This window comes from Sus scrofa, chromosome 6 (genome assembly GCF_054392235.1).
Source record: "Sus scrofa isolate SSC_HxYL_T2T_F1_AM1 chromosome 6, Sscrofa_HxYL_maternal_Yorkshire_Landrace_v2.0, whole genome shotgun sequence".
NCBI classification, from domain to species: Eukaryota; Metazoa; Chordata; class Mammalia; order Artiodactyla; family Suidae; genus Sus; species Sus scrofa.
In genome coordinates this window covers 172,223,495-172,248,951 of record NC_139388.1, presented here as the reverse complement: position 1 = coordinate 172,248,951, position 25,457 = coordinate 172,223,495, and the positions used below count along the sequence as shown (strand labels likewise).

General features: G+C 51.3%; 2 protein-coding genes across 21 annotated transcripts in view; one reads left to right on the top strand and one right to left on the bottom strand.

Moving 5' to 3' along the window:
* Nucleotides 1-422: 422 nt before the first annotated feature.
* Nucleotides 423-6,718, bottom strand: MED8 (mediator complex subunit 8). 10 transcript variants are annotated; one of them, XM_005665485.4, is made up of 8 exons: nt 6,542-6,718; nt 4,947-5,065; nt 3,542-3,686; nt 3,038-3,076; nt 2,625-2,765; nt 2,351-2,432; nt 1,580-1,828; nt 423-756 (listed from the first exon to the last, which is right to left on the bottom strand). In XM_005665485.4, the coding sequence occupies exons 1-8, from the start codon at nt 6,545-6,547 to the stop codon at nt 692-694; spliced, it is 846 nt and encodes a 281-aa protein (XP_005665542.1). In that variant the 5' UTR covers nt 6,548-6,718; the 3' UTR covers nt 423-691. The 10 variants fall into 10 exon arrangements, with proteins under 10 accessions (XP_005665542.1, XP_005665545.1, XP_005665544.1 ...); XM_005665488.4 differs by having other exon boundaries at nt 6,583-6,718; XM_005665487.3 differs by having other exon boundaries at nt 6,587-6,718.
* Nucleotides 6,719-6,791: 73 nt separating this feature from the next.
* The window catches only part of SZT2 (SZT2 subunit of KICSTOR complex), a 49,718-nt gene continuing 31,052 nt past the window's right edge, over nt 6,792-25,457 (top strand). For 6 of the 11 annotated variants that reach the window (XR_014808446.1, XR_002345235.2, XR_014808444.1 and 3 more), the window contains exons 1-7: nt 6,792-6,890; nt 16,002-16,127; nt 16,435-16,608; nt 16,874-17,044; nt 20,678-20,809; nt 21,800-21,941; nt 22,310-22,416. Coding sequence is in view for 3 of the 11 variants with exons in the window: in XM_021096876.2 (XP_020952535.2) it covers nt 6,864-6,890; nt 16,002-16,127; nt 16,435-16,608; nt 16,874-17,044; nt 20,678-20,809; nt 21,800-21,941; nt 22,310-22,416 (879 nt within the window). In the remaining 8 variants the exon portion in view is untranslated. Of the gene's footprint in view, nt 6,891-16,001; nt 16,128-16,434; nt 16,609-16,873; nt 17,045-20,677; nt 20,810-21,535; nt 21,602-21,799; nt 21,942-22,309; nt 22,417-25,457 lie in introns of all 11 variants that reach the window. The other 5 variants (XR_002345234.2, XR_014808445.1, XR_014808447.1 and 2 more) reach the window with 1 other exon arrangement.

Genomic DNA, 25,457 nt, shown 5'->3' with positions numbered 1-25,457 from the left:
AGGGGAAGGGACTCTGAGACTGTTTCCCAGATAAGAGCTGAGTGGGCTTCTCAGAGGAGAGCAGAGGAGAGGAGAGCAGGCCCACGCTTCGCCAGAGCTGCAACTGGACAGCCCAGCCCAGCCCAGCCCAGAAGCCTCATCACCGGCAGCTTGGAGATGGCCAGGCTGGAACCTGGACAGAAAGGCCTGGGGAGGCGGCAGGCCTCTAAGGACACAGAGACAGTCACAGGTTCTGAGAGCACAAAATAAGCACAGGCCTGCAAACAGAGCTGAGTGGTCCACGGTTTTGGGTCCATCAGCTCACCACAGACGTGAAACAGTATCAGAGGAGGGCAGGTTCTGGGTGGAGGCCCGAGGAGGGCGGTGGGGAGAAGTGGCTGTGGATACTCTCGTTTATTGCATACTCATTTCAGAGACTGTGCTAAGTGTTTAACATTCAGTTTCTCATTTTAATCCTCACAACAACCCTATGAGGTAGGTCTCATCACCACTGAAAAATGAGGAAACAGGCTCAGAAAAATGAGGTCACTTGCCCAAGGTCACACAGCTAGTCAGCAGGGGAGATGGGAGGTGTCTGCTGCTGAAAGCCCGTGTTCTTTTTCTCGTACCCATCCAGGTCAGCTTTGGGCAGAAGGCAATCTCACTGCCCAGCTCTGCAAAGGCACCTGGGAGTGGAGGTTGCCAGCCACACTCACCGCTGGTAGGGATGCATTGAAGCTGACTTGATGTTGGTTTTTATTCCACTTGGCATTTTCCCTAAAAGGAATATGAAGGAGGATAACTGAGGCACCGCAAGACGTTCACAGCAAATCGGAAACGTGGTCTCTCACGCCCCCTTCGGTCACTCCCCCCATCAGCTCAGAATCTCAGTGGCCTAGGACCCCGGGTGGCAGAGCTCAGAGACTCGGCTCCTCACTCAGCCCTCTGCCTGACGGCGTCCAGGCGGAGGACCAGTGCGAGGGGTCAGAACGCACCCCAGCAGGTTCCTGCTCATCCCCTCCCGGAAAGAAAGAGCTAAACCTACGGGACCCCCCATTTAATGTCACAGGAAAAGGAGTGCCATGTTCTCTCTTACTTTCATTGTCCCCTTGCCTGGGCTGCTTGGAAGAAGACACCTCTGCCAGGTGCTGGCCTCTGACCTCCTCTAGACTATTCTTGTGAGGAGTGCAAGTGAGCAGGAGAAACAGGTGCACAGACGAGAGTACCCACAGCACCGGAAGACCTGCCGGCTTGTCGATTCCCAGGGCACCTACCCAGTGTTCTCACTGAGGTCTACTTAAGACACGACACGGATAACACACCTCACATGGCAGAGGGAAGGGGACAGAAGCGCAGCTGAGACAAAGGTCTGAGGTGGGGTGCGAGGTGAGAGCCATCTCTGCTAGTCAGAGGTCTTCCTCACTGCCTGCTGCCTATTATAAACGGAGGCTCGAATGAGAGCTTTACTCCTCAAACTTGTTCTGGGTCACAGTCCAAGGGAGGAGAGGAGAACATCTCCAGCTGCTGGGGGCCTAGATAACCCAGCTCACTCCCATCCCCTGCCCAAGGTCTGCCACCATGCCAACCCCTGTCACCTTACCTGGCTGACCTGCTTGGGCCATCTGCACCCCACTGAGCATCGGCTGCTGCTGACTTGGCGCTCCGGCCATCTGCACCTGCTGTAACCCTGAGGCTCCTGCGAGGACTGTCCCGGCGCCCGGCTGGCCCGGCTGGCCGGGACCACTGCTGCCTGAAGGCCTCCAGTTAGACAGTCCCTTCCCAAAGGCAACGGCTGCCACTAAGGCGTTAGTGTCTGCTGGGTTAAAGGTCTGCTTGTTCGGCCGGAGACCTGAAGCAAAAGGCGAGGGGACCCTGAGGTACGCCTCTGGCCCCGGACGGACTGAGCAGCACAGACCAGTGTGAGTGCCGGGGCTCGGAGCTCTGACTTCGGCAGCACCTGGACTCCCGGGCAGCTCCGAGGCAGAGCCGGAGGACCCCCGGACCACCTGACTCCTCCCTGCCCCCTGGGCCCACCTCCTCCACCTGCTCCAGGCCAGCCGTGAGTGTAAAAGGCTGACGAATGCACGCAGGCTCTTTCCGAAGCAGCACAGCCTGACGTCCCCCCTGCACCACGACCGAAACCGCCCTTCCACAGTTCTCCCGTGGCACAGTGGGTTCAGGATCCGGGGTTGTCACCGCAGCGGCTTGGGTCGCTGCTGTGGCACCGGTTCCATCCCTGGCCCGGAAACGTCTGTGTGCTGCAGGTGTGGCCAAATAAAAACAAAAACAAAAACGAACAAAAACCCACCCTGCCTCCTCCAGTGACCTCAGCCCTCTTCCCTCCTCCGCTCTGCCGCCGCTCCCTCCGTACCTCCACCCTCTGATTCTCGTTCCTCTTTGCTGATTTTCTCCAGAAGGTTTGAGCACATTTTATTCAAGCTCTGGATCTGCTTCTGTAAAACACATAAATGTGTGCAGAGATTAGGGCAAGCAAGAAATGATTCCAGGGAGGTTTCTTCCTTGTGCTCTTTCGGGGGCAACCTGGGTGAAACCAACTGTACATCCCTACCAGGAGCAGGGAGAACGCCCAGCTTCCCAGGATAAAACCTGGGGTAGGGGGCAGCAGGGCAGTGACCCAGTCCCACCTGAGCCGCATCAGCACCGATGCGGGCAGCGTCCGTGGTCAGCTGCTTCTCTTGCTCTTCCACCTCAGGGTCAGGCTTCGTTCTCAGATGGTCAGGGACCACCTCATGGCTAAACACAGGCACCCGTCCTTCCGTCTGCCGCTGTAACACAGATTTTACTCATCTACTGTGCCGGCCAGGAAGGCTCCCTCTTGCCTGATACACACATAGTTCCTTCTCCAGACAGACACTGCACTTTCAGGGAAAACAACCAGACACTTACAATATCCGGCTTTTTCCAGGACACTGTTCCCCTCACTCCAGCCTTCATTTCTGTCTCCTCCCATCCCCACCTCTACGGGACCCAGGGATAAACCTCCCTCTGCCACACTTTCATCAAAGACCGAAAGAGAGAACGTCACAAAAGAACATACTTTTTGTTCGAGAACTGTGTCGGCCCTGGTGATGCAGACCTGGAGTAAATTCAATGCTATTTAGGAGTGGCTCTCCCAACTCCAGAAGGAAAAAGCAAGGGCTCCACAATCAAAATGCAGCCCTCACTGATTTTCTTTTTTTCTTCCTAGGGCCGCACCCACGGCATACAGAGGTTCCCAGGCTAGGGGTCCAATTAGAGCTACAGCCGCTGGCCTACGCCACAGTCACAGCCACGCCAGATCCCAGGCGCCTCTGCAACCTACACCACAGCTCGCGGCAACAGCAGATCCTTAACCCAGAGCAAGGCCAGGGATCAAACCCGCATCGTCATGGATGCCAGTCGGGTTCCTAACCCACTGAGCCACGGTGGGAACTCCCAGGCCTCACTTCTCATGGCGACGTCCTACTGCACATTCAGAACTTCCAGAAGAGCCGCCCAACAGCTGTGCTCTAAGTCCTCGTCTAAGGATTCAACTGCCCAAGTTGCACCCTCTGCCTCTTACCATGAGGTCTTCATCTCGGTCTGGGGACAGCACCAGAGGGATGATGACCTGGTTACGGAACAGCGGTGTCTTTTCATGCTTCAAGACTTTGTTCAGAGTGTTTAACTGTCCGGAAAGCAAGGCAAAGCTGTCCAGGACAGACGGCCTGGTGGTGGTAAGAAGGTGTCAGAACGTGCTCAGGAAAGTAGCCTCAAAGGGGTCTTTCAGATCCGGAATACCCAGACCCACCCCCAAAAGACTCACAGCCCTCTGGCTGCTCTGGATGGGAATCAGACTGGCTACAGCGATTATGGGGTTAAGAAAGAGGGACATACTTTCACTTTCTGACACAGATGGGAGAAAGAAGGCAGGGCATTACAACAGCAACCCCCAATCTGCAGTTTCACTTGCTGAGGTTCCATCTACCTGTGGTCAACCACAGTCCAAAAATACCATATGGCAAATTCCAGAGGTAAACAGTTTATAATTTTATTTTATTTTATTTTTGTCTTTTTGCTATTTCTTTGGGCCGCTCCCGCGGCATATGGAGCTTCCCAGGCTAGGGGTCCAATCGGAGCTGTAGCCACCGGCCATCACCAGAGCCACAGCAACGCGGGATCTGAGCCGCGTCTGCAACCTACACCACAGCTCACGGCAACGCCGGATCGTTAACCCACGGAGCAACGGCAGGGACCGAACCCACAACCTCATGGTTCCTAGTCGGATTCGTTATCCACTGCGCCACGACGGGAACTCCATTTATAATTTTAAATTGGGCACTGTTCTGAGTAGTGTGATGGATTCTGGCTTCATCCTGCTCTGTCCCAGCTGGGATGTTAATCATTGCTTTGCCCAGCCTATCTTTGCTGTGTACAATACCCATCCAGTTAGTAGTATATGCAGTACAGGGTTTGATACTATCAGTTTGAGGCACCCAGTGGGGGTCTTAAAACTTATCCCCCACCAATAAAGGGGGGCTGCTGTATTTGACTGGGGTGAGAACAGCGGCAAAACAGGAACCATAGCTCCACCGTTATCACTCAAACTTCAGAAACTAGCTAAAAGCCTCCTTTCCGACCTAAATATACATTTTCAAAGTAGAGTGGACCTAAAAGACTCAGCCACGTCCAAGGCAAGAGATCCCATATGAATACTGTAGTGGGAGGACCTCCTCCCAGAGACATCAGAGGGTGAGAATCAAAAGCTAGAAAGACCCTGAGTTGGAAAACTGGGCATTTCTCTGCTTCCTTACCAGGGAGGCCCAAAGCCAACTTCAGTGTTACACGTTGGGAAACTCAGCTCTTTTTAAATCAAAAGATGTTTGCAAACTGATAAATGTTTACATCACTGGCAATGTCCTATCCACCTGGTGACCTGGCCCCCCCCACCCATGGAGCCCTCCCCAGCTTGCCCTGGCATTGCTTACCAGGTCAGCCGGTCATACTCGTTCTCCAACTTGTAAATGAAACTCCCCAGTGAGTTCTTCAGATCAGCCACTTGACTCAGGAGTGCATCTAATGATGCCTCAAGCTGCTTCTCCTCCCTCTGCACCAACAGGAATAGAATGTTACTCAGATGAGGGTGAGGGTGGTGCACACAGAGGCGGGCTGAAAAGCCAGGATGACAGTGCGCAACACCAGTCATGTGACACAGGATCTCACTGGCACAGGGAGAGCCAGGCTGTTTTCTATCTTTGGTATCAGGGTTATAGACAGCACCAACCCTCAGACCTTTCAACCCACTCGCCTGGCCTAATTCCTCCTACCTGCTGGTTCCTTTCTCTCATCACCCCTAATCCGTGCTTGGTTTCCTATCACATACACTATACTCTCACTCACTGAGCAGACACAGCAGACCTAATGCCTCGGGGTCATTATCTTTTGTGCCACTCTGCAGCATAGGTACTCTGACTTCTGCTGTCCTAAACCTGCCTTGGGAGCCTGGCTGTTCCTGCCAATGACACAATTTCTGAAAAATCTACCTACATGTGAAGGTTCCTTTGAACACCTGCCACTGCCACCACCACGGCCATTTCCCCCTTTCCTCTGTCCTCAGCATTTGCTGTTTCAAGCTCTTTGCTGAATTAACCTGCACTCTTTTTTTTTTTTTTTTTGGTCTTTTTGCCTTTTCTAGGGCCGCTCCTGTGGCATATGGAGGTTCCCAGGCTAGGGGTCTAATAGGAGCTGTAGCCACTGGCCTGCGCCAGAGCCACAGCAACGCCAGATCCGAGACTCATCTGCAACCTACACCACAGCTCATGGCAACGCCGGATCCTTAACCCACTGAGCGAGGCCAGGAATCGAACTCGCAATCTCATGGTTCCTAGTTGGATTCGTTAACCACTGAGCCACGACAGGAACTCCATTAACCTGCACTCATTTTATCTCTGTGCCAAAATTCCTGTGCCCCTTTCACAAGCTTAGTCAAGCTATAAAAATTTACTGACAGACTACCAGGTGCAAGAAACTGACAAATGAAAAACAAAAACAAAAATGCACATGCCCCTAAGTACTAAACTATTTTAAATGCTGGTGAGGGGTTGTCTGCCAAGCATTTCCTGTCCATCTTGGTTCTTCATCTTTACTTCATTTCATCCTTAACTACCACAGGGCACAGGCTAGGAAGAAGGAGGTAGAACTGCCTTGCGAACTCGCCAATATACAAGACAGTAGCCTTGATTCCGGGTTCCAGCCACTGGCTTCAGACTATATTAGTTTGGCTTTTGTCACTGCGGCCCCACAATTCCTTCCACTCTCGGGCTTCTCTCCAGTTATCGATCCTCCGCTGTGTCGGCAGCCAACAGCGGCCATTCAACAGCCTGGGCCGGGACCTGAGCCAATGCGGCACCTTCTTGAGCTGTCTTCGTTGGACTGCATCTTAACCTTCCAAACGACCGACCCTTTCCCACCCCCAGCAAGTCGGTGCCGCCTTCCCCCTCCCAACTCAGGGGCCGTCTCGGTCTCCCAGCCGGGCTCCACCCCCATCTGTCATCAGTGCCGCTCCCTCTCCAGTGGGCCTCGCCTCCATCCCGCGTCCCTTTAGCCGTCGGCCGATGACTCTACCCACTCCTCTCAGCTCCAGCTCCTCACTTTCTCCAGCCCACTCTCCGTCCCGGTACCCCGACGCTGAGTAGCGGTCACGAGCGCCAACCCGGTCCTCACCTGCATCGCGGGAGCAGAGGTTGCGTCAACCACTTCCTTTTCCGGTTTCCAAGTCAGCCAATCAGAAAGTTGGGATTCGATCCTCCCATTCGTTTCCGGTTCCTTCGGGCGAGAGGCAGCCGGGTCAGGGGTCACGAGCAGAAGGGCTTCTCTGGCCCGGGCCGGCGCGGGAGGGCTGTGTGATGGCCTCGGAGCGCCCGGAGCCGGAGGTGAGGGGCGGGCGGGCGCAGCGCTGGTCCCCGAGATCCGCGGGGGAGGGGCCGGCGGCCGGGTGCGGCCGTGGCCTCCTCCGGGTCTGGGGGCGGCGGGGGTCGCCCCGAAGGCCCGGCAGTTGCATCTCCTCACCCCGCGGTCCGCACTTTCCTTGGGGGGCTGGAGGAGAAGCTCGTCGCTCTGTTCTGTTTGCTCAGATTTCATTCACGTCGCCAACTCTGGGGCCCTCGGGTTCTCCGACTTCCTAATGGTATTAACAAAGCCTTTATTTTGATTTTGCAATTTGATTTTACTTTGCTGGTGCTTCATATCTTCACGTATTAGAATGACATAATCAGCATGAATTAATTTAGTTCCAGCGCCATGATTTTGAAAGGCAGCTTCGGTTTCGTGGGGAAAATACATATATAGATTCTTTTTTGATTCGGAGTGAAACGTCGTTCACTTCGTTTGGTGCTGCCCTGTAGCCATCTCTGCAACTTCGGGCAAGGCTTGACTGTTTCCTGCTTCTTAAACACCTGTCTTAGGGTGTTTTGTGAGGATCCCATATTTTAAACCAGAAAATGCACATGAGGTATCCCTTAGTTGTTGAGGACCATGCAAGGAACTTGATCTGCATTGTGTTATTCAGACTTGTGCAAGGAAGGTGGCTGTGTCCACTTTCATTTATATGTAAGACACTGGAAAGTGAGAGACGTTAAGTACCTTACCCAAGTGCTACCCTCAGCCAGGGAGTAGCAAAGTTTTGAAGTTAGAAGATCTGGTTTGAAAAGAACATCACCAGGAAAGGTGCCCAGTATTAGAATATGATAGACGGGAAGGGTGAGAGACGTGTGAAATGAAATGACACAAAAGAGTTGTCATAACATATCGAATGCGTGCCGCGTCGTCCTGCTTTACCCCATCAGTTGATACCCTCAACCCGAAGAAGCAGACGTGATTATTTATCCCCATTTTTCAGTTGAGGAGACGGAGGCACAAAATGTTAAGGGTAACAAAGTTACACAGCTAGTTAAGTAGCGGAGCTAAGACTCCCAAACAGGTGGTCTGCTGTAGTATGGTGGTCATAATGTTTCCAGTATAAGCAGTACAGTTGCCACAGGATGGTAAATCTCCTGATCCTTGGCATGTGATGTAACAAGACCCAGGATTAAACGTGGTTGTAGGAAACTACCCTATTTAAAAGAATCAATGGCGGAGTAGCCTATGCATCAGAAATAGCAGTAATAAGAAAAATCCATGAAGGAATGTGGAGTATGTTTTGTTATGGATTAAAATGAGAGGACATGGAGCGATGTCGTAGTGAAATACAGCATACCTTTTAGACATAATCTAAAACAGCATTGTCTAATAGCAGTCTGGTGCAAGCCAAATATATGTGAGTTTTCTGGTAGCCACATTTAGAAAGGTAAAAAGAAACAGGTAAAAGTAATTTTAATATATTTGATTTGACCCCATATTCCCCCAGTGTCATCATTTTTCAAAACATTTAAAAACACATGAGATATTTAACATTCTTTTTTTTGTACCAAGTCTTTAAAACCCGGAGTGTATTTTATACTTAGAGCGTATCTCACTTTGGACTTGCAACATTTCAAGTGCTGGGTAACCTCGTATGGCAGTGGGTACCATATTGAGCACTGCAAACCTAAAGTAACTTGGCATCAAAACATATACTCCTGGAAGTCTCACTCGGTCTGAAATTCATTTGTCAAGTTCTTGATTTGCATTTCTGAAAATTTTATCTCAGAAGCTAAAGGGACTAAAGAGTTCTGCCCTAGGCAGTGACTGATTGTTAGAAGTTATTACAACCCCAAGAGAGAAAGTTTGGGCGTAGTCAGATTTAAGAAGTCATTCATTCCTCACATACTTAAATTATTTTATGTATGCTGCTCTGGGCTCAGAATTGTGCTAAGTATCAGGGTGGATTCAGAGCAGGGTAAGACACATTCCCTATTTTAATGGAATGAATGAACAATGAATTATGATAATAAGTGCCTCGAAGAAAGAGTACAGAGTGAACCGAGTGTTTAACAGGGGTTCTTAACCTACTTTTGTTAAGTGGTGGGGGTGGATCAGAGAGCCTTCTCTGAGGAATGACGTTTAAGCCTGAAGAAGGAGCAGGAGGTGTCCTTGAGAAGAGGCCGAGCGCATTACAGGCAAAGGGAATAGTGAGGATCCTGAAGCGGGGAGCTTAGAGCCTTCAGAGAACTGAGAGGAAGCAGCTGCTCGTGTAGACGCAGTAAAGATGAGAATAGCTAACACTGAGTGCTTACTGAGCCCCAGCTAATACTGGGAAAATCCGCATGAAATAGACACTCTTTCACCTGTTTCACAGATGAGGAACTAAGGCACAGAGAGGTTAAGTAATTTCACCAAAGGCCTCAGACAACAAGCAGGAGAACCAGCATTTGCTCCTGGCGCTCAAAATCAGCGGGAGATGGGTGAGAGATAAGGCCGGCAGAGAAGATCCTGGTTGAAGCCGTGCCAGAGGTTCAGTACTTTGGCGTAAGCACAGTGGTTCAGGTGCAGGTGGAAACTGCGTTATTCTGTGGGACTCCGTCAGCAGAAAAGAGCACGGGGTTGGAAAGGGTTCCAGAAGTAATTCATACCTCACCCACCAAGGGATGGGGGCAACGAACAGCCACAGATTAACGAGATGAGCGGCGTTTCCTTCATCGTGGCATACATGGCATGCAGCACGGTGCCTAACAGTGTTTTATTCCTCTTGCCGTAAATGGTATGTAGGCCTCGTGAATGTTCCAAAGAGTGACAGGCTTCCTCTTCACTGTCCTGGCTCTCCTGATTAACTGGCACAATATCCCCGTCAAGTAGATATTCGATGAAGAAACTGGAAAAAGTAACTTGACCAAGCCCACCTAGACAGCAAGTAGAGGCAGGTTTGAATCCAGGCCTCTGACTTGAAAACCCTGCTTCCTCTTTGCCAGCCTCCTCCCGTGCACATCAGACCCCGGAGGATTAAGTAGTAGGGATGAAAGGTCCGTGTGAGTGCGGGCGCTGTGAGAACAACCTGACTCGGGGATTCTCAGACAGTAGAGTGGAAGCATCACTTGGGGGGACTTGTTGCGTATAGACTGCTGAGCCCTCTCAACGCTTAGTTCAGTTGGTCTTGGGTGGTGCCCAGGAATCTGCATTTTAACAAGTACCTCAGGTGGTTCTGATGCCAGCTGGTCCTTGGATCACACTTTGAAAAATACCATTCTAAGTGCTTAAATTTAATCCTTGAGTCTATTGGTTCTGATAAATTACATTTTGAATACGAAGAAAACTTGGAGCTGGTGTTTATAGAAATGTAGTTATTAAAGTGTCGTGTTTGAGGGGGGAGTCTTCCAAGTTAGGAAGTGTTCCTGGTTTTAAGAGAATGGATTCTTTTTGTTTGTTTGCTTGTTTGTTTTGTCTTTTTGCCTTTTCTAGGGCCGCTTCCATGGCACATGGAGGCTAGGGGTCTAATCGGAGCTGTAGCCGCTGGCCTACGCCAGAGCCATGGCAACGCCGGATCCTTAACCCATTTAGCAAGGCCAGGGACCCAACCCAAAACCTCATGGTTCCTAGTTGGATTCATTAACCACTGCACCACGACAGGAACTCCTGGGTTTCTCTAAGACCCGATTGATGAACTAGACTCAGTTTGGCCTTGCCGTGCCAGTCCATCATTCAAAACCTTCAAGACAAGGTGGAGAAATGGAAGCTGCACGGTAGTGAAATTAAGCAGCCTACCATTAAATCGTCCGAAAAAAGTTTTCAAATAGTACAGCTCATCTATGCGTTCCACTGGGTGTATCCCCCTTTCCCTCCTCACTTAGCAAACCCTGCTGCTCAACCCTCAGGAGTGTTTTCTCTCCCTCTCCCTCTCTCTCTCTCTCTTTTTTTGCTTTTTAGGGCTGTATTAGTGGCATGTAGAGGTTCCCAGGCCGGGTGTCAAATCGGAGCTACAGCTGCCGGCCTGTGCCACAGCCACAGCAACGCCAGATCTGAGCTGTGTCTTCGACCGACACCACAGCTCACGGCAATGCCGGATCCTTAACCCACAGAGCAAGGCCAGGGATCAAACCCACAACCTCATGGTTCCTTGTGGGATTTGTTTTCCGCTGTGCCATGACGGGAACTCCAGGATCATTTTGTCTTAAGTCCCCAGCCTGAGTCAGGTTACTTTGTTACATGCTTTCAAAAAAGCCCATTCTTATCCTTTGGCACGCTTACTCAATTTGTAATAATATGTTAACTAGAGTGATTATTAATTTTTTTCTCCATTATAAGGTAAATTTTGTGGGAGCAGATCAGGGTAATTGCAAGAAGACAGATCCTGGCTCAGTATGAAGAAATTTCCAACTCTGCCAACTCTATGGGGCTGAGCACAAAAAGCTGAAGAGGAGGAAACTAAAGTTCAAGCCCAGAGGCTCAGCCATCACATCGGTTTTCTTTCCATAATACTATACTTATGTCTAAAATAAATCTATTGGAATTTAGCCCAGAACCCTGCTTCCCCAGATTCCAGGTCGTGGAAAAGAACATAATACTGGGAAAGAACGTACTCGTGAGACAGAAACTTGGTAAAAACAACTTTCATGGAGGCAAAGGAAAAATCCCAACAATAGAGTCGTTTTTCCATAAAGTGGATGAGGAAGGATGGGAATTCTTGAACCACAAAAACCAGATGTTGATGAAAGGGAAGAATTAGGAATCATTGGCGAGACATTAAGAACATAGCTTGAAAGAGAATAAATACAGTTTGCAAGGGGAGTTTCCCTCATTCATTCAGCGAATACTACTTGAACCCTTAGTGTGTCTTGGCACTGTGCCACTTGCTGGGGCTACAGCAAAGAACAATGTGTAGACACCCCACTTCCTTAGAGCATGCACACTTGTAGGGGGAACGTTAAAAGTCAAATACCTCGTTATGAGCTTTGGTGGGTGCTATAAAGACCAGGCTGCTTCGTGCATGCCTAACAGATGCCTCACCGTGCAGGGAGTCACTGAAAAGTTCGTTTAGTAATGAATGCACAATTGCCAAGATTTTCGTCCTAGCTGAAGTGACCCAGTATTCCCCCAAATCCCTGTGGTGCTGACCGGTGGACTGTGGACATGTGCTCCCCCTCCTTCTTTTGTTTTTTTGTTGTTTTGGTTTTGGCTGCCCTGCGGCCTATGGAGCTCCCTAGCCAGGGATCCGATCCAAGCCACAGCTGCAACCTCCCACAGCCAAGGCAACACCAGACTCTTAGCCCACTGTGCCAGGCAGCAGTGCCAGATCCTTAACCCAGTGCGAGAGGCCTGTTTCCTCCCTCTCTAATCCTGGTTCAGTATGGGCCACGACTCCTCTCCTTGATGTTTCCTTGCGAAACTGAGCCAGGCTGGCATTTGAAAAAGTCTTGCTAACTACCAAAGAACAACAGGAAAACAACAGTGTTAAAATGGCCTCACCTTGAGAGGAGGCGTACTGCTTACGATTCGTTTTAAATATCGAATTTGCTTTGCTTAAAACAGAGGGAATTCACGTTTTCCGCAGAATTGTGTTGCGCATCCCATCGCCTGGCCGTGCCTCAGGCTCTGGGGATAGAGGATAAACAGAAAAGGCTGCAGAACTGGGATATCCTTCCTATTCGGATAATATTGAGCCCCAGCCCATCCTTTTTTAGATAAGAGCCTTGGCAAGGATCCAGCATAGTCAACTCACAGACAAGAGAGCTCACTGATATCACACTCACGCCAGCCCAGTCAATCCTGAGGGAGAGGTTGCCTGGTTTGTGAGATTATCTCATCCTGAGACCAAGGATCAGAGAAAGAGGGCAAGTAATTTGCTGCAATTGCCTTCTTTGCCCGTAGACCCTTGTCTTTTTAGGAGCTTGGCAATAAGAGTATGCAATTGGATGGGACCTTTTGAAGGGGGTGGTGGTTAGCAATGATGGGAAATAACTATCTGATTTCTCTAGCTAACTGGGAAAAATCGTCTGCTGCTTCCCAGTTTCTGATATGACTTAGTCTCCTCAGCATCTCTTTCGTCTGTTGGTTTGGTTACTTTCCTCCACACTTCAAATTAGTCACCGGTTCTTACCCATCTTATTCTAAAGATTCCTTTAAACGCAACCACGCTCACTTGTCTTTTTTTAAAACAATTCAATGTATTTTATTTATAGTTGTATAGCCATCATCACAACCTAAGTTCGCTTGTCTTGAAGGTTACTTCAGCTGGCTTTTTCCAAGCCTCAGTGAAAGGCAGTGCTGGTCGTCTCATTGGGGAAGCATCTCAAACAGTTCACAGGACGGCTACTTTGTGTAGCTCTGGCCTAGGCCACTGTCACCTTCCCTGGTTGTTAGGGGATCTTTCTGAATCATGTGGTAGCCAGAGGGGGAAAATTTTTTTTTTAGTGCAGCTTGACCTAACTCTTGGATAAAATCCCAAATCCTCAGCCCTGTGTGGGAAACAGCAAGAGAGAATAGTATTTTCCACCGTGTGATTTCAGATGGTAAAGAGACATAACTCAATATCGAATCACATCATGTCAATATTTAAATTGTCCTTTTGTCTTTCTGATTATGTCAAAGCATCTGTTCTATTTATAAACCCCCGTCATATTCATTCTTGTGACCACTTGAAATATTTTCTGCTCTTAAGTCCCCAGTTTGACCCTTTTGTCACGCCCAGGAGTGAGCTTTGCAGCCACTCATCAGACAAGAATTTGACTTCTGACCCTATGCCTACTAATTATGCTGCGTCACTTAACTTTTTTGGACCTCAGCTTTCTTCTGTTAAACTTTTTTTTGGGGGGGTTTGTGCCCATGGCATGCAGAAGTTTGTGGGTCAGGGATCAAACTTGCACCACTGCCATGGCAACACTGGATCCTTAACCTGCTGAGCCATCAGGGAACCCCTTTTGTTAAATGTTTTGTGTGAAGACAGAATGCAGTTATTTATATAAAGAGCCCAGTATTGAGCCTGGTAATAACCTGTAATAGTTACTGTATTCCTTTTTTTTTTTTTTTTTTTTTTTTTTTGGTCATATTTTTAGGGCTGCGGCCAAAGCATATGGAGGTTCCCAGGCTAGAGGTCAAATCAGAGCTGTAGCTGCCGGCCTACACCACAGCCACGTCAACCCAGGATCTTAGCTGAGTCTGCGACCTACACCACAGCTCATGGCAACGCTGGATCCTTAACCCCCTGAGCAAGGCCAGGGATTGAACCCACATCCTCATGGATACTAGTCAGGTTCATTAACCACTGAGCCAGGGTGGGGACTCCAGTTACTATGTTCTTATTAAGTGCCATGTGCTGTGCTAAGCACTTCAAATGCATGGTTTTCCTTCATCCACAGAACAGCACAATTAGATTGGCGTGAGGATTTATCTCCATTTTTACAAAGGAGAACACTGAGGCTTAAGTAGGATAAGTACCTTTCCCATGATCTCACAGCTCAGAAGAGGCTGATTTGGGATTCAGACCCAGGCTGTCTGAAATCTGAAATTCTTGTGCTTAGCCTTGACAATGTCCTATTGAATATATTTTAGGTGCCCAATCAGCATGAGTTCCTTCCCTCTTTTTTCCTTCTACTCTCATCCCTGTCATTTCCCAGTATCTGCATCTATATTGTGTGTGTGTGTGTGTGTGTGTGTGTGTGTGCGCGCGCGCGCGCGCGTGTGTGTCTTTTTAGGGCCACACCTGCGGCATATGGAAGTTCCCAGGCTAGGGGTTCAATCGGAGCTACACCAATGCCAGATCTGAGCCATGTCTGCAACCTACACCACAGCTCACGGCAATGCCAGCTCCTTAGCCCACTGAGCGAGGCCAGGGATCGAATCCACGTCCTCATGGATACAAGTTAGGTTCCTTACTGCCGAGCCACAGTGGAAACTCCTCTGCATCTATATCTCTTTATGCCTGCCTTCTGTCTCAGAAAAGAGAGACTTTCTTCATCTTTAGTTGTGGCATCTCTGCTCGCCACACTCTTCTCCAACATCAGGTACGCTTCATTGTTGCTTTTCCAGGACTTTTCCCATCTCTTTTCCAGATATATTTCCCCATCATTAGAAAAAAAAAAAACGAAAACAAAACTTTACTTCCTTTCAATACCACATTTCTCAACAGACAGTCACTGAATTTGCTCACTTCCTCACAGTCTCGCATTTCCAGGAGGAGAAATTTGCAGTTTATCTAGAATAGGAGGAGAGTAAGAAAAAGAGCAAGTGAGTGAAGAAATGTTACAGATGAAGATTAATCAGGGAGAAACGTGGGGGACTTCAGACCCGTTGACCCTTATTTTCCCTGTCAAACAGTAGAGAAGTTTATCTGTCAGGACTGTGGGGTTTGAGAGACTGGAAAACCCGAGCAGAATAGGGAAGGCTAGTGACCAAGGAAAAAGAAAAGGATTGGTAAAGGCCACCCTTGGTGACACCACTGGCAGTGTGACACGTTTCTGCCAATGAGCAGCTGGCGTGACTTCTGTGTCGATAAGGGGAAAGGTCGGATTCATCCCGAGTCAACATCTGGCTGGCCTCGGGTCGCGGCAGATGAGGCCACCGGCAAGGGAACTGGTGCTCGTTAGGACATTATTGAACTGCCTGCCCACGAGGCAGTGGAAGGAACTAGAGTGCTGGCAACTGAGAAGGATGGGAGCGGGAGATTGTGACCCACATACGTCTGGTTTTGAGGTTCCCCAGTAGGCTTGTCATTCACCCAGTGAGTGTTGTTGTGCCTGCTGTCATCACGGCTTGTTAGGAGGACCTGCTGGGCTTATTGCGTGTCTATTCTGCATTAAGCAATTTGCTAAGCACAGGGACACAAAAACAGAGCAAGACACAGTCCCTGTGCTCAAGGAACTTAGAGTGTGTAGGAGAAACTCACATATGTGTCAGAATGTGCAGAGGTCACTTGGTCTACACAGAAGTCTTTCTAGGAGGAATGGGAGCAGAGCGCTGAGAAGTGAAAGCTTGGGGACACCTTGCACGGAGGTGGCCGGGGGGGAGATTTTAGTTCTGCTGTCTTACCTCTCCCGTGTGGATTCTGAACTCTTTGACAAGTTCCTTGCGCCGTGATCTGTATGTACGAGGAAGTCAATGCACTTTTTTAGATTTGTTCCATGTCTCTTTGTCCCCAGGTGGAAGAAGCTGGGCATGTGTTCCTGCTGATGAAAAAGGATTACCGAATCTCCCGAAATGTTCGCCTGGCTTGGTTCCTCAATCACCTGCATCAGACTGTGCAGGCCACACCCCAGGAGATGCTGGTGAGGCCCAGAGACACACCAGATGTGAGGGGCTGGGTCTGAGGATCTGTTTTTAGGAGGCTGCTAGAAACAGACTGGAAGGGACACTAACTCTGAGAGATCCGATTCTCGGAGGGGCCTAGAGTGCGCACAAGGCGATTCCACAGGGGAAGTTTTGTTTACTCATTTCTCCAGCTAGGATGCGTGTGTGGTTGGGTCGTGGGAAACAGAGCCCACATGTGTCATTTTGGACATGGAGGGCAGGTCCTGGAAAGAAAGAGGCGATCCCTCCCCGACTCCTTTCTTTTCTCTCTGTCCGGACGGGCAGCTTCAGTCTGAGCAGGAGCTGGAAGTCCTCAGTGTCCTGCCTCCTGGGTGGCAGCCAGATGAACCAGTGGTCCCCAGGCCGTTCCTCCTTGTACCCTCCACCCGGGTCACCTTCCTGGCTTGGCAGTATCGATTTGTCATCGAGCTGGACCTCAGCCCATCCACTGGCATTGTGGTAAGGGGTCGGGGGGGATAGCGAGACGGGACGTAGGAAGGAGGGGCTGGGATGGGGGCCTCTCAGTGTGGCCAGGAGCCCGGCATGTGAAGGAGCCGTGGGTGTGTGGAAGAGAGATCCCGTTCCATCTGTGGCAGTGTGTTTGGGGGGCGTGATCACCCTTAACATAGGAGCCCCCCTGAGCCCACGGAAGCTGCTCGTTTCTGCCCTCAGCTCAGGGCTGCTTCGGTTTCCCTTGCGAGACCTTCCTCTGCGTTGCCCTCAGGACGATTCCACAGGGGAGATCCTGTTTGATGAAGTTTTCCATGCCCTGTCCCGCTGCCTGGGCGGGCTGCTCCGGCCCTTCCGAGTGCCTGGGTCTTGCATCGACTTCCAGCCTGAGATCTACGTCACCATCCAGGCCTACTCCTCGATCATTGGCCTGCAGTCCCACCAGGTATTGCATCCTTGCTCCGCGCTGGCATCCTCAGACCTCGTTGCCAAGAGTCCACTGACCAAGTCCTTGTCCGATCTCTACTCCCCGTGCCCTAAGTCCCCGGCTGTTCTTGAACCTGATCCCTGGTCATCACCGTGAGTCTTCCTCCTTTTGAGGATCTGGATCTGGTCCTAAAGGGCCTTCCCATAAGCTTTAGGGTGGGCAGCGCTGATGGACAAATGCCCGTCTCACGGCTCCTCTAAGTCTCTGGTTCAGGCCCCTGAATGTCCGTGTTCTCTCCCCACCCCCTCGAATTCCGTCAGAAGGGTTGCTAAGGTCCTAATTCCTGGCGCTACCACCAGGAGATGGTCTTTTGGGATAGGTTGATGATTTTGAAGCATAACAAAGACCTAGAAAAATAATTTCTTCCAAGGCTAGAGGAGGGTCATTTTCTCTGAGCCCTGTGAACTGGCGGGTGTCATGCTGACCATACAGATAATTACAGGGCTTATCCGGCACCAAGCAGGCTATCAGAAGGCACTCCTTTTGGAGAATGGCCAAGTCTGTTACCGGAATATCTGTTTTCGGCTTTGATAAGCATTGGCGCAGTTTCCCCTCATCTGCCCTTCACCACCCTTCCCTCATTGGTAGGGGCTTACCCCGAAACTGTCCCTGATGGCGACATTGTCACCACAGCTGTCACACTGCCTTTGAGAGAAGGGGATGCAAGGAACAGCATCTAAGGGGCTGGAATATACAACAAGCCGATGGGTGCAAGCCTGGATCCAAGCCCGCTGCCCTAGTTTAAAGTGTTCTAGTGCACGTGTCGGGGCTGTGGTTGTGGTCTGCCTCCCCAGACAGAGGTCAAGCTTTGCAGGTGCACACAGTCAAGGTGGGGAAAGCTTGGGTATTAGGTAATCTCTCGACCCTTGGTTCAGTTTGACAAACACTTACTGATGCCTGCTCTATGCCAGGCCTGGGCCAGGTCCTGGAGGCCCAGATGAATCAGGTACTGGCCCTTATCCCAATAGGAGGGGTTGGGAGTTTAGTAGGGGACACAGATATCGACAGAGGTAATTTCAGTTGAATGTGCTCAGGACACTGATAAGGTATGACTCAGGTGCTGTGGGAGCAACCCAGCCAAGCCTGGGGAGCAGCAGGAAAGACTTTTTGCACAAAGAAGCACTTGAACGGAGCCTTGGAAGATAAAGTGAGGTTAACTCTTCAAAGAAAAGGAAATGGGCTTTCGGGGCAGAGGAGCCAGCAAAAGCCAAGACTAGAGCCGTGAGCCTGTGCTCTCACTCAGGGATGTTGGAGGGAACTTCCCGTTACTCAGTTCGACACGATGACGTTTCCGCGGGGAGGAGGCAGGGGGAGGAGGGTGGTAAAGGGGAGACTGGAGAGAGAGACGGGGCAGGTTTAGGAAGGGCCTCGAAGGTCATGGCTCCGAACTTGTACTTTATTCCGTGGGGAGTCTAGTGGGGTCATGAAGAGCAGTGAAGCTGGCATCACGTCGCCTTCTCTGCTTCCTCGCTGTACCACTTACTGGCTGTGTGCCCTTATGAGAGTTATTCAACCTCTCTGTGCATCTGGGTCTTTTCTGCAAAATGGGGTGTCAACAGGACCAGTATTGTATGGCGAGTGCATTACTACACGTCAGGCCCTGAAAATAGTGCCTGCCACGTGGAAAACACGCAAATGCGAGCTATTAAAACTCTCAGCCCCAGGCGTAGAGAACCGTGGGAGGTTTGGAATGCCAGGAACAGGATCAGGTGTGTACCCTGGGAAGCTCACACTTGTTTGAGGCCAGTGAGGAAAATGGATTGAGGGCAAATCTGGACTGAGGAGAACAGAAGATTATTGCAACATGGAAGAAGAGATAAGGTCTGAACAAGGACGGCAGCCGTGGAAAAGGCGAGGACTGAGAAAGTCGGGAAGCCCCAGGGCCGCCTGTCAGTAAGTCCACTGCGTAGGTAGGTGCCTTCCTCACTGGCTCTAGAGCTCCCTCGAGACGGATCCTGCTGTCCTCAAACAAAAGACAGAAAGCCAACAGAAAAACTCGTTGTCGCATTCATAATTCCTGTCCATGGAAGGAGGTTTGAAAAATACATAAAATATAAAGAAAAACAAAGCTCGCTCATCATACACCGCCCAGAAATAACCGTCATTGGCCTGTTATCGAATATGCCTTTCTTGTCTTTGGGTACGTGTTTATTTCCCTCACCACCGACCCTCCATCCAGAGAGAAGAGAAACGTCAGGCTCCCTGCAGACACACCTTTTTATATCCTGCCTTTCTTTTTCTTTTTCTTTTTTTTTTTTTGCCTTTTTTTAAGGGCCACACCTGTGGCCTGTGGAAGTTCCCAGGCTAGGGGTCGAATCGGAGCTGCAGCTGCCGGTCCATGCCACAGCCCCAGCAATGCGGCATCGGAAACGTGTCCGCAACCTACACCACACCTCACAGCAACTCCTGGTCCTTAACCCACTGAGCAAGGCCAGGGATCGAACCCGCATCCTCATGGATACTAGTCAGGTTCATAACTGCTGAGTCACAACGGGAATGCCACATCCTGCTTTTTTAAAGTATAATAGGGGCCTTTTTCCGTGTCACTAAATATTCGTTGGAAATAGGATTTTTAATGGCTGCTTGACTTAACTATTTTCTCATATTCTGACCTTATATATTTAGCCAAACCCTTATTGTTGGACTCTTGGGTTGACCCAGTTCTCACTCTTCTAAACAGTACAGCTCTGAACATTTTTCTCACCCTTCCATAGTCCCCGTTCCCGCTACTTCTCTGATTCTGTTTCTCTTCTCACAGTCAGGCCTTTAAGTGGTCCAGAATCCCGCTCTCTCGTCTTCCGGCTGTCCCTACCCACTCACCCAGCTCTGACTAGAGAGGGAAGGAGCAGCTGTTGCACGGGAGGCAGGGGTGGGGAGAAGTAGACAGGTCATAGGAGTCTGACGTGGGGAGGGCGGGCGGGAGGGAGGTGGGATCCCGAGGCCAGCACAGGAGCCCCTGGGGCTGTCTAATGGGACGCGCACTTACTTATGTTGGAAGTAGAAGGAAAGGAACCCGTGGAGAGAGAACGAAGATACTAGAGACAGAAGATCCAAGATTAGGTGGAGCGTTTAGCTTTAGGGAGAAGGGGGAGGAAGAGGAATTTTCTGAGCCTCAAAGGAGGGACAAGAACACGATAGATGTAAACACCCAGCCAAGGCCGAGGGCGTTTTCAGTGGCTGGAGAGTCGCACATCCTCAGGGTTACGGCGAGTGGGGGGGTCCTTTCTCTGTGAAGAGGGGGTGGGAGTTATCCTTTGAGGGTAGCACAAGGAAGGGAGGAGCATTCATTGGAGGAACAAGATGTTGAGCTGAAGAAAGAAGAGGTCCAGACCAGCTTCTGTGTGCAGCGCTTAGATATCAACTAAAATTTAAAAAAAAAGTATGGGTCAGAATGAAAAAGGCTCTGCCTGGCAAGATAGGGCAGCTTGTAAATAAGGTCCCAGGGGCCAAGATGGGAGCAGCTGGAAGGTCTCATGGCGCCCCCATGCGGGGGGCTTGGGGAAGCCCTGCGAGGCGGATGAGTAGGGACAGCTGAGGGGTACTGCCCGGTGTCGCCCCAACTCCATGTCTCCCTCTCCCTGCGCTTCTCAGGTGCTGGTCCAGGGCTGCCTATTGGACCCTTCCCAGAGGGAGGTGTTCCTGCAGCAGGTGTATGAGCAGCTCTGTCTCTTCGAGGATAAGGTGGCCACAATGCTGCAGCAGCAGTATGACCCCCCGAGCCAGGTATGTGGGAGAGAAGGCGGGTAGAGGCCGCTTTGGAGGAGGAGCTCTAGGGGGTTCCCACCGTGGCTCAGCAGGTTACGAACCTCACTAGTACCCACAAGGATGGAGATTCGAACCCTGGCCTCGCTCGGTGGGCTAAGGATCCAGTGCTGCCATGCGCTGTGGCGTAGGTCGCAGACGTGGCTCGGATCCCACGTTGCTGTGGCTGTGGCGCAGGCTGGCAGCTGCAGCTCCGGTTCGACCCCTGGCCGGGGACCCTCCATGTGCCACGGGCGCTGTTAAGGGACAGAGGGTGGGGAGGAGGACAAGCGAAGTATAGGAGGGAGTGGGCCAAGGGCCAGGGGCAGATGGAGCCAAGGAAAGGAGTGCTCGTGGGTGCACACAGCAGGTTCCTACTGGAAGAGGGCTCAGGGCTCAGATGCACTGCCCCGGCACGCATCCTTGCTGGGAAGAGATGTAAGGCCATTTGCTTGTGTTTTTTCAGTCCCGCTCTTCTCCCCTATGCATCTGAGAAGGTGACCGTGGACGGCTTTGGGCTCTGGGATTTTGCAGAGTCAGGGATAAAGCTTCTGAGGCTCACTGCAGTGCTCGCTCTTGTTCCTTGAGATATCTCAGAAATAGCCAGGCCGATGACAGTTTCGTGTCTGCAGACTTAATTTGATTGATGTATGAGATATTTCATCATGGCAATGGAAAAATATGGACAGGGCACCTTATTGGCAACAGGTGGGAAGCCCTGCCTCAGTACAGTCTGGAGCTTCATGTGGAGCTGGACTCCGTGCCCATCTGAGGGTCAGTATCTGAACACACATTAGGGGAGGGTCAGTATCTGAACACACATCAGGATGTGGCTGCCCAGTAGGGGTTTAGGGTCCTCACAGGACTAGGCCTGTCGGGCCTGGGTAACGCTGAGCTATAGATTCTTCCTTGGCTGCGGATGGGGCAGCCATGCCATCTGTCCCATTCTGTCTTTTCTGTAACTTGGGTCAGGCAGAGGACCAGTCCCCAGACTCAGGGGAGCCCCCTGGCCGGAAAGTGGGCGTCTCCATGGTGACAGCTGATCTTGGGCTGGTCAGTATGATTCGTCAGGGCATCTTGGCGCTGCAGTTGCTGCCCTCCAACTCTAGTGCAGGTCAGTCGAAGGAATGTTGGTGGGGTTGGGGAAACAGGAGGCACGGGAAGGGGGGCCGTCATTAGCAAAGATGGAGGCGTCGGTGGGCCCAGGGAAGAGTGTCTTTTTCCTCGTTTGTGAAAGGTGAGGGTTAGCAGTGTGTACCTCCAGGACCCCAGCCCCGACAGCCGTCAGGGACCCGAGCGGGAGGAGTAGAGCTCCAAGGATATAATCACTTAGGAGGGTCCAGGCCTCGGGAGGGAGGAGCGGGGGAGGGGGGAGAAGGGCTCGCTGGACACCGAGGTCTTAGGGCCCCGTCGCTTGGATGCCTCCCTGAGACTTTGGTCTGGACAGTGTCCCAGGTCTGAGTCTGATGTTTCCCGCTCCAGGCATCATTGTGATCACAGATGGGGTGACCAGTGTCCCTGATGTTGCTGTCTGTGAGACACTGCTGAACCAGCTTCGCAGCGGCACTGTGGCGTGTTCCTTTGTGCAGGTGAGGACTTGCTGGGAAGGGGGAGAGGGAGGCGTGGTACCTCACAAAGTGGGATGTGGCTGGTTGCTTTCTTGCAGGCAGTGATTTCCCAGGTAAAGCCAATCACAGTTCTGGGGGCGCTGGGGGCATCATGTTTAGAACAGGATGGGTACAGTGGTGGGAGAGGACCAAGCCTTTGTCCTCTCTCCCTAGGATGTGAGAGGCAGTACGTTACAGTGAGAACAGTGCAAGATTTACATTCTGGCCGTTGGTTCCAGTCCCACGCCTCCTATTAGATTAGTTACTACCGTTTCGGTTGCAGGGGCCAGAAAACCCAGCTCCAACTAGCGTAAGCAAAGGAGGGGTGGGAATATTCTGGGACCTGCAGCCAGTTTGGATGGACGGACTGCGGGGTAGGAGGCAAAGAGCTGTGGGAAACCAGCCTGGAGGGTAGGCATGGGCCCGGAAAGCTGCTTCTGCTGTGGTAGGAGTTCCAGCATAGTTCTGTGGGTGATGCAGGGACACAGAAGGAAAACCACAAGTTGCATTTGTGTTTTATAAAGATCCCTCCTGTTGCTGGGGAGAGGGCAAGAGGGAGGCAGGAAGGCTGCTAATTGCAGTGGTCAGGCGAGAGAGGATCAGGGCTTAAATGAAGGGAACTCAGGGTAAGAGAGAGGGGGCAGGACTGGAGACAGAGAAATGAGGGGACAGAGTCAACATGTATGATGAGCAAGATGAGCGGGGTGAGCAAGAAAGAGGGGCTAGGGGTTCCCGTGGTGGCTCCGTGAGTTACGAATCCGACTAGTATCCATGAGGATGTGGGTTTGATCCCTGGCCTGGTTCAGTGGGTTAAGGATCCAATGTTGCTGTGAGCTGCGGCCTTGGGTCACAGACAGGGCTCAGATCTGGCATTGCTGTGGCTCTGGTGTAGGCTGGCAACTGTAGCTCCAATTCGACCCCTAGCCTGGGAACTTCTGTATGCTCAGGTGTGGCCATAAAAAACAAAAACAAAAAACAAAAAAAAAAAAAAAAGGAAGGAAGGGAGAGAGGAAAAGTAAAGGCTGTTTCTAAGTTTCTGACTCCAGCGATGACTGAGTGGCCAGCAAAGCAGACAGAGAGGAGCAGTTGGGGTGGAGTGAGGGCAGGACGATGAATCCAGGTGTGTGCGTGCTGTGTTTGAGGTGCCCGCGGGTCAGCAGGATAGCAGTAAGACGTCACCGTTGCAGTTAGGCATGCCTGGCCTGAATCCTGGCTCTGCTTACCGGCCGTGTGACCTAGGGCGCTTCCCTTCCCTTCTGGGGTGGATTCATCTATGAAGGGAGATTATAGTGGTACCTACCCCCCTGGGTGCGGGCATATATTTAAAGCGCTCAGCATGGTGCATGATGACGTATAAATGACGGCTCTTCACGGCAGTTGGATGCGCAGATCTGATACTCAGGAGACAACACTAGTTGAGAGAGAGAGAGTTAGGATTTGATTGAAAAGAGCAGAGATCCTCAGAGAGCCTGGGGCCACCAGTGTTTAAAGGTCTTCGTGGGAAAGGTGCCCAGCAGAGAATGAAGGGAAAGCGTCAGACAAGAACCAGGCGCTTCTGGCGTCGCAGAGGTCAGAGTTTGGGGAAGAAAGTAGCACGTCACGGCGTGAGATCATGTCAAGTGAGAAAGGAAAGGCGCCTCTTGGATTTGCTGCTTAGGAGGCCACGGGGATCTTTTCCAGGCCTTTCCAGCGAAGAGGCGGCAAGGGGGGTGATTGCAGAGGATCCAAGAGCAGAGAGAGAAGGAAGTAGAGACAAGTGCTGACGCGTGGAATTTGGTTGTTCCAGTCGGGTGGGGAGTGGGAGAGAACGGCAGCCGGAGGAAAGTACAGGCTGGAAGGAGGGGGTGTTCTCTTCTGTTTTGTTTGTTTATTTATTTTTTTATTTCGCTTTCTAGGGCTGCTCCCGCAGCATATGGAGGGCCACCAGGCCAGGGGTCCGTCGGCGCTACAGCTGCTGGCCTACGCCACAGCCACAGCCACGCGGGATCTGAGCTGAGTCTGCGACCTACACCACAGCTCATGGCCATGCCGGATCCTCAACCCACGGAGCGAGGCCAGGGATCGAACCCGCAACCTCTTGGTTCCTGGTCGGATTCGTTTCCGCTGCGCCACCGTGGGATGTCCGGTTTTGTCTTTCAAGCTAGAGACTTCAGCAGGGTCCGGAGGAGCCGTGGGGAAGCAGAGTTTGAAAATAAGGGAAAGAAAAGGAAGCCAGATGGCGTAAAGTCCCTAAATTGACAGGAGAGCGTTGGCTCAAGAAACAGATTGAGGAACTCTTGGAGCAGGAGCGGGTCTCTTCTCCTTTGGGACCAGGATGGAAGTGAAGACACAGATAAACTCTCCCGGGGCCGGGGGGCTTTGACGTCTCTCTGAGGTGGCAGGAGGTGATGCTGCCGTAAGGGAGGGGCCGACAGAGCAGCAGGAGGAGGAGGGAGGCCCTGATGACCCGCTGGGTGGGGCGTGGCGGGTTTTGATGTGCAAACCTACGCAACTGCAGTTTTCTCTCTTTGGGATCCACTGGGTTCCCACATGGGATCTGGGTATAGAGCTTGTGATCCTAGTTGGGGTTTTCAGGTGGAAGCAGGAAAAGGAAAGAGGGCTAGGAAGCTGAGAATAACATGGATGAAGCTGCTTTAACACGGGGTTCGGGCTGGCTTGCGAAAGGAGGGCTCGGGGGACGTGGATCGATTCGAAAGGAGCCAAGGTTCAAGGCCTGGGAGCCTTAACGAGGTCAAAGAGCAGCAGCAGGAGAAGGACGGAAGGAACTTTAAAAAGGGTCACAATTGTGTGTAATCGGGGACGTGGCAGTTGAAATTGCCAAGAGGAAGTGGTTCCATCCTGGTGAAGCCAAGGGCCAATGCGCAGCCAGCAGGTAAGTGTGTGGATGAAATTCCTGGAGATGAGGGTTCGGGAGTCTAGGGGCCAGGGTATTAAGTCTACCATCTAGCGTATATCTGCACAGCTTCTGTAAAGGGCTAGCTGGTAAATATTTTGAGCTTTATGGGCCATGTGGTTGTCACAGC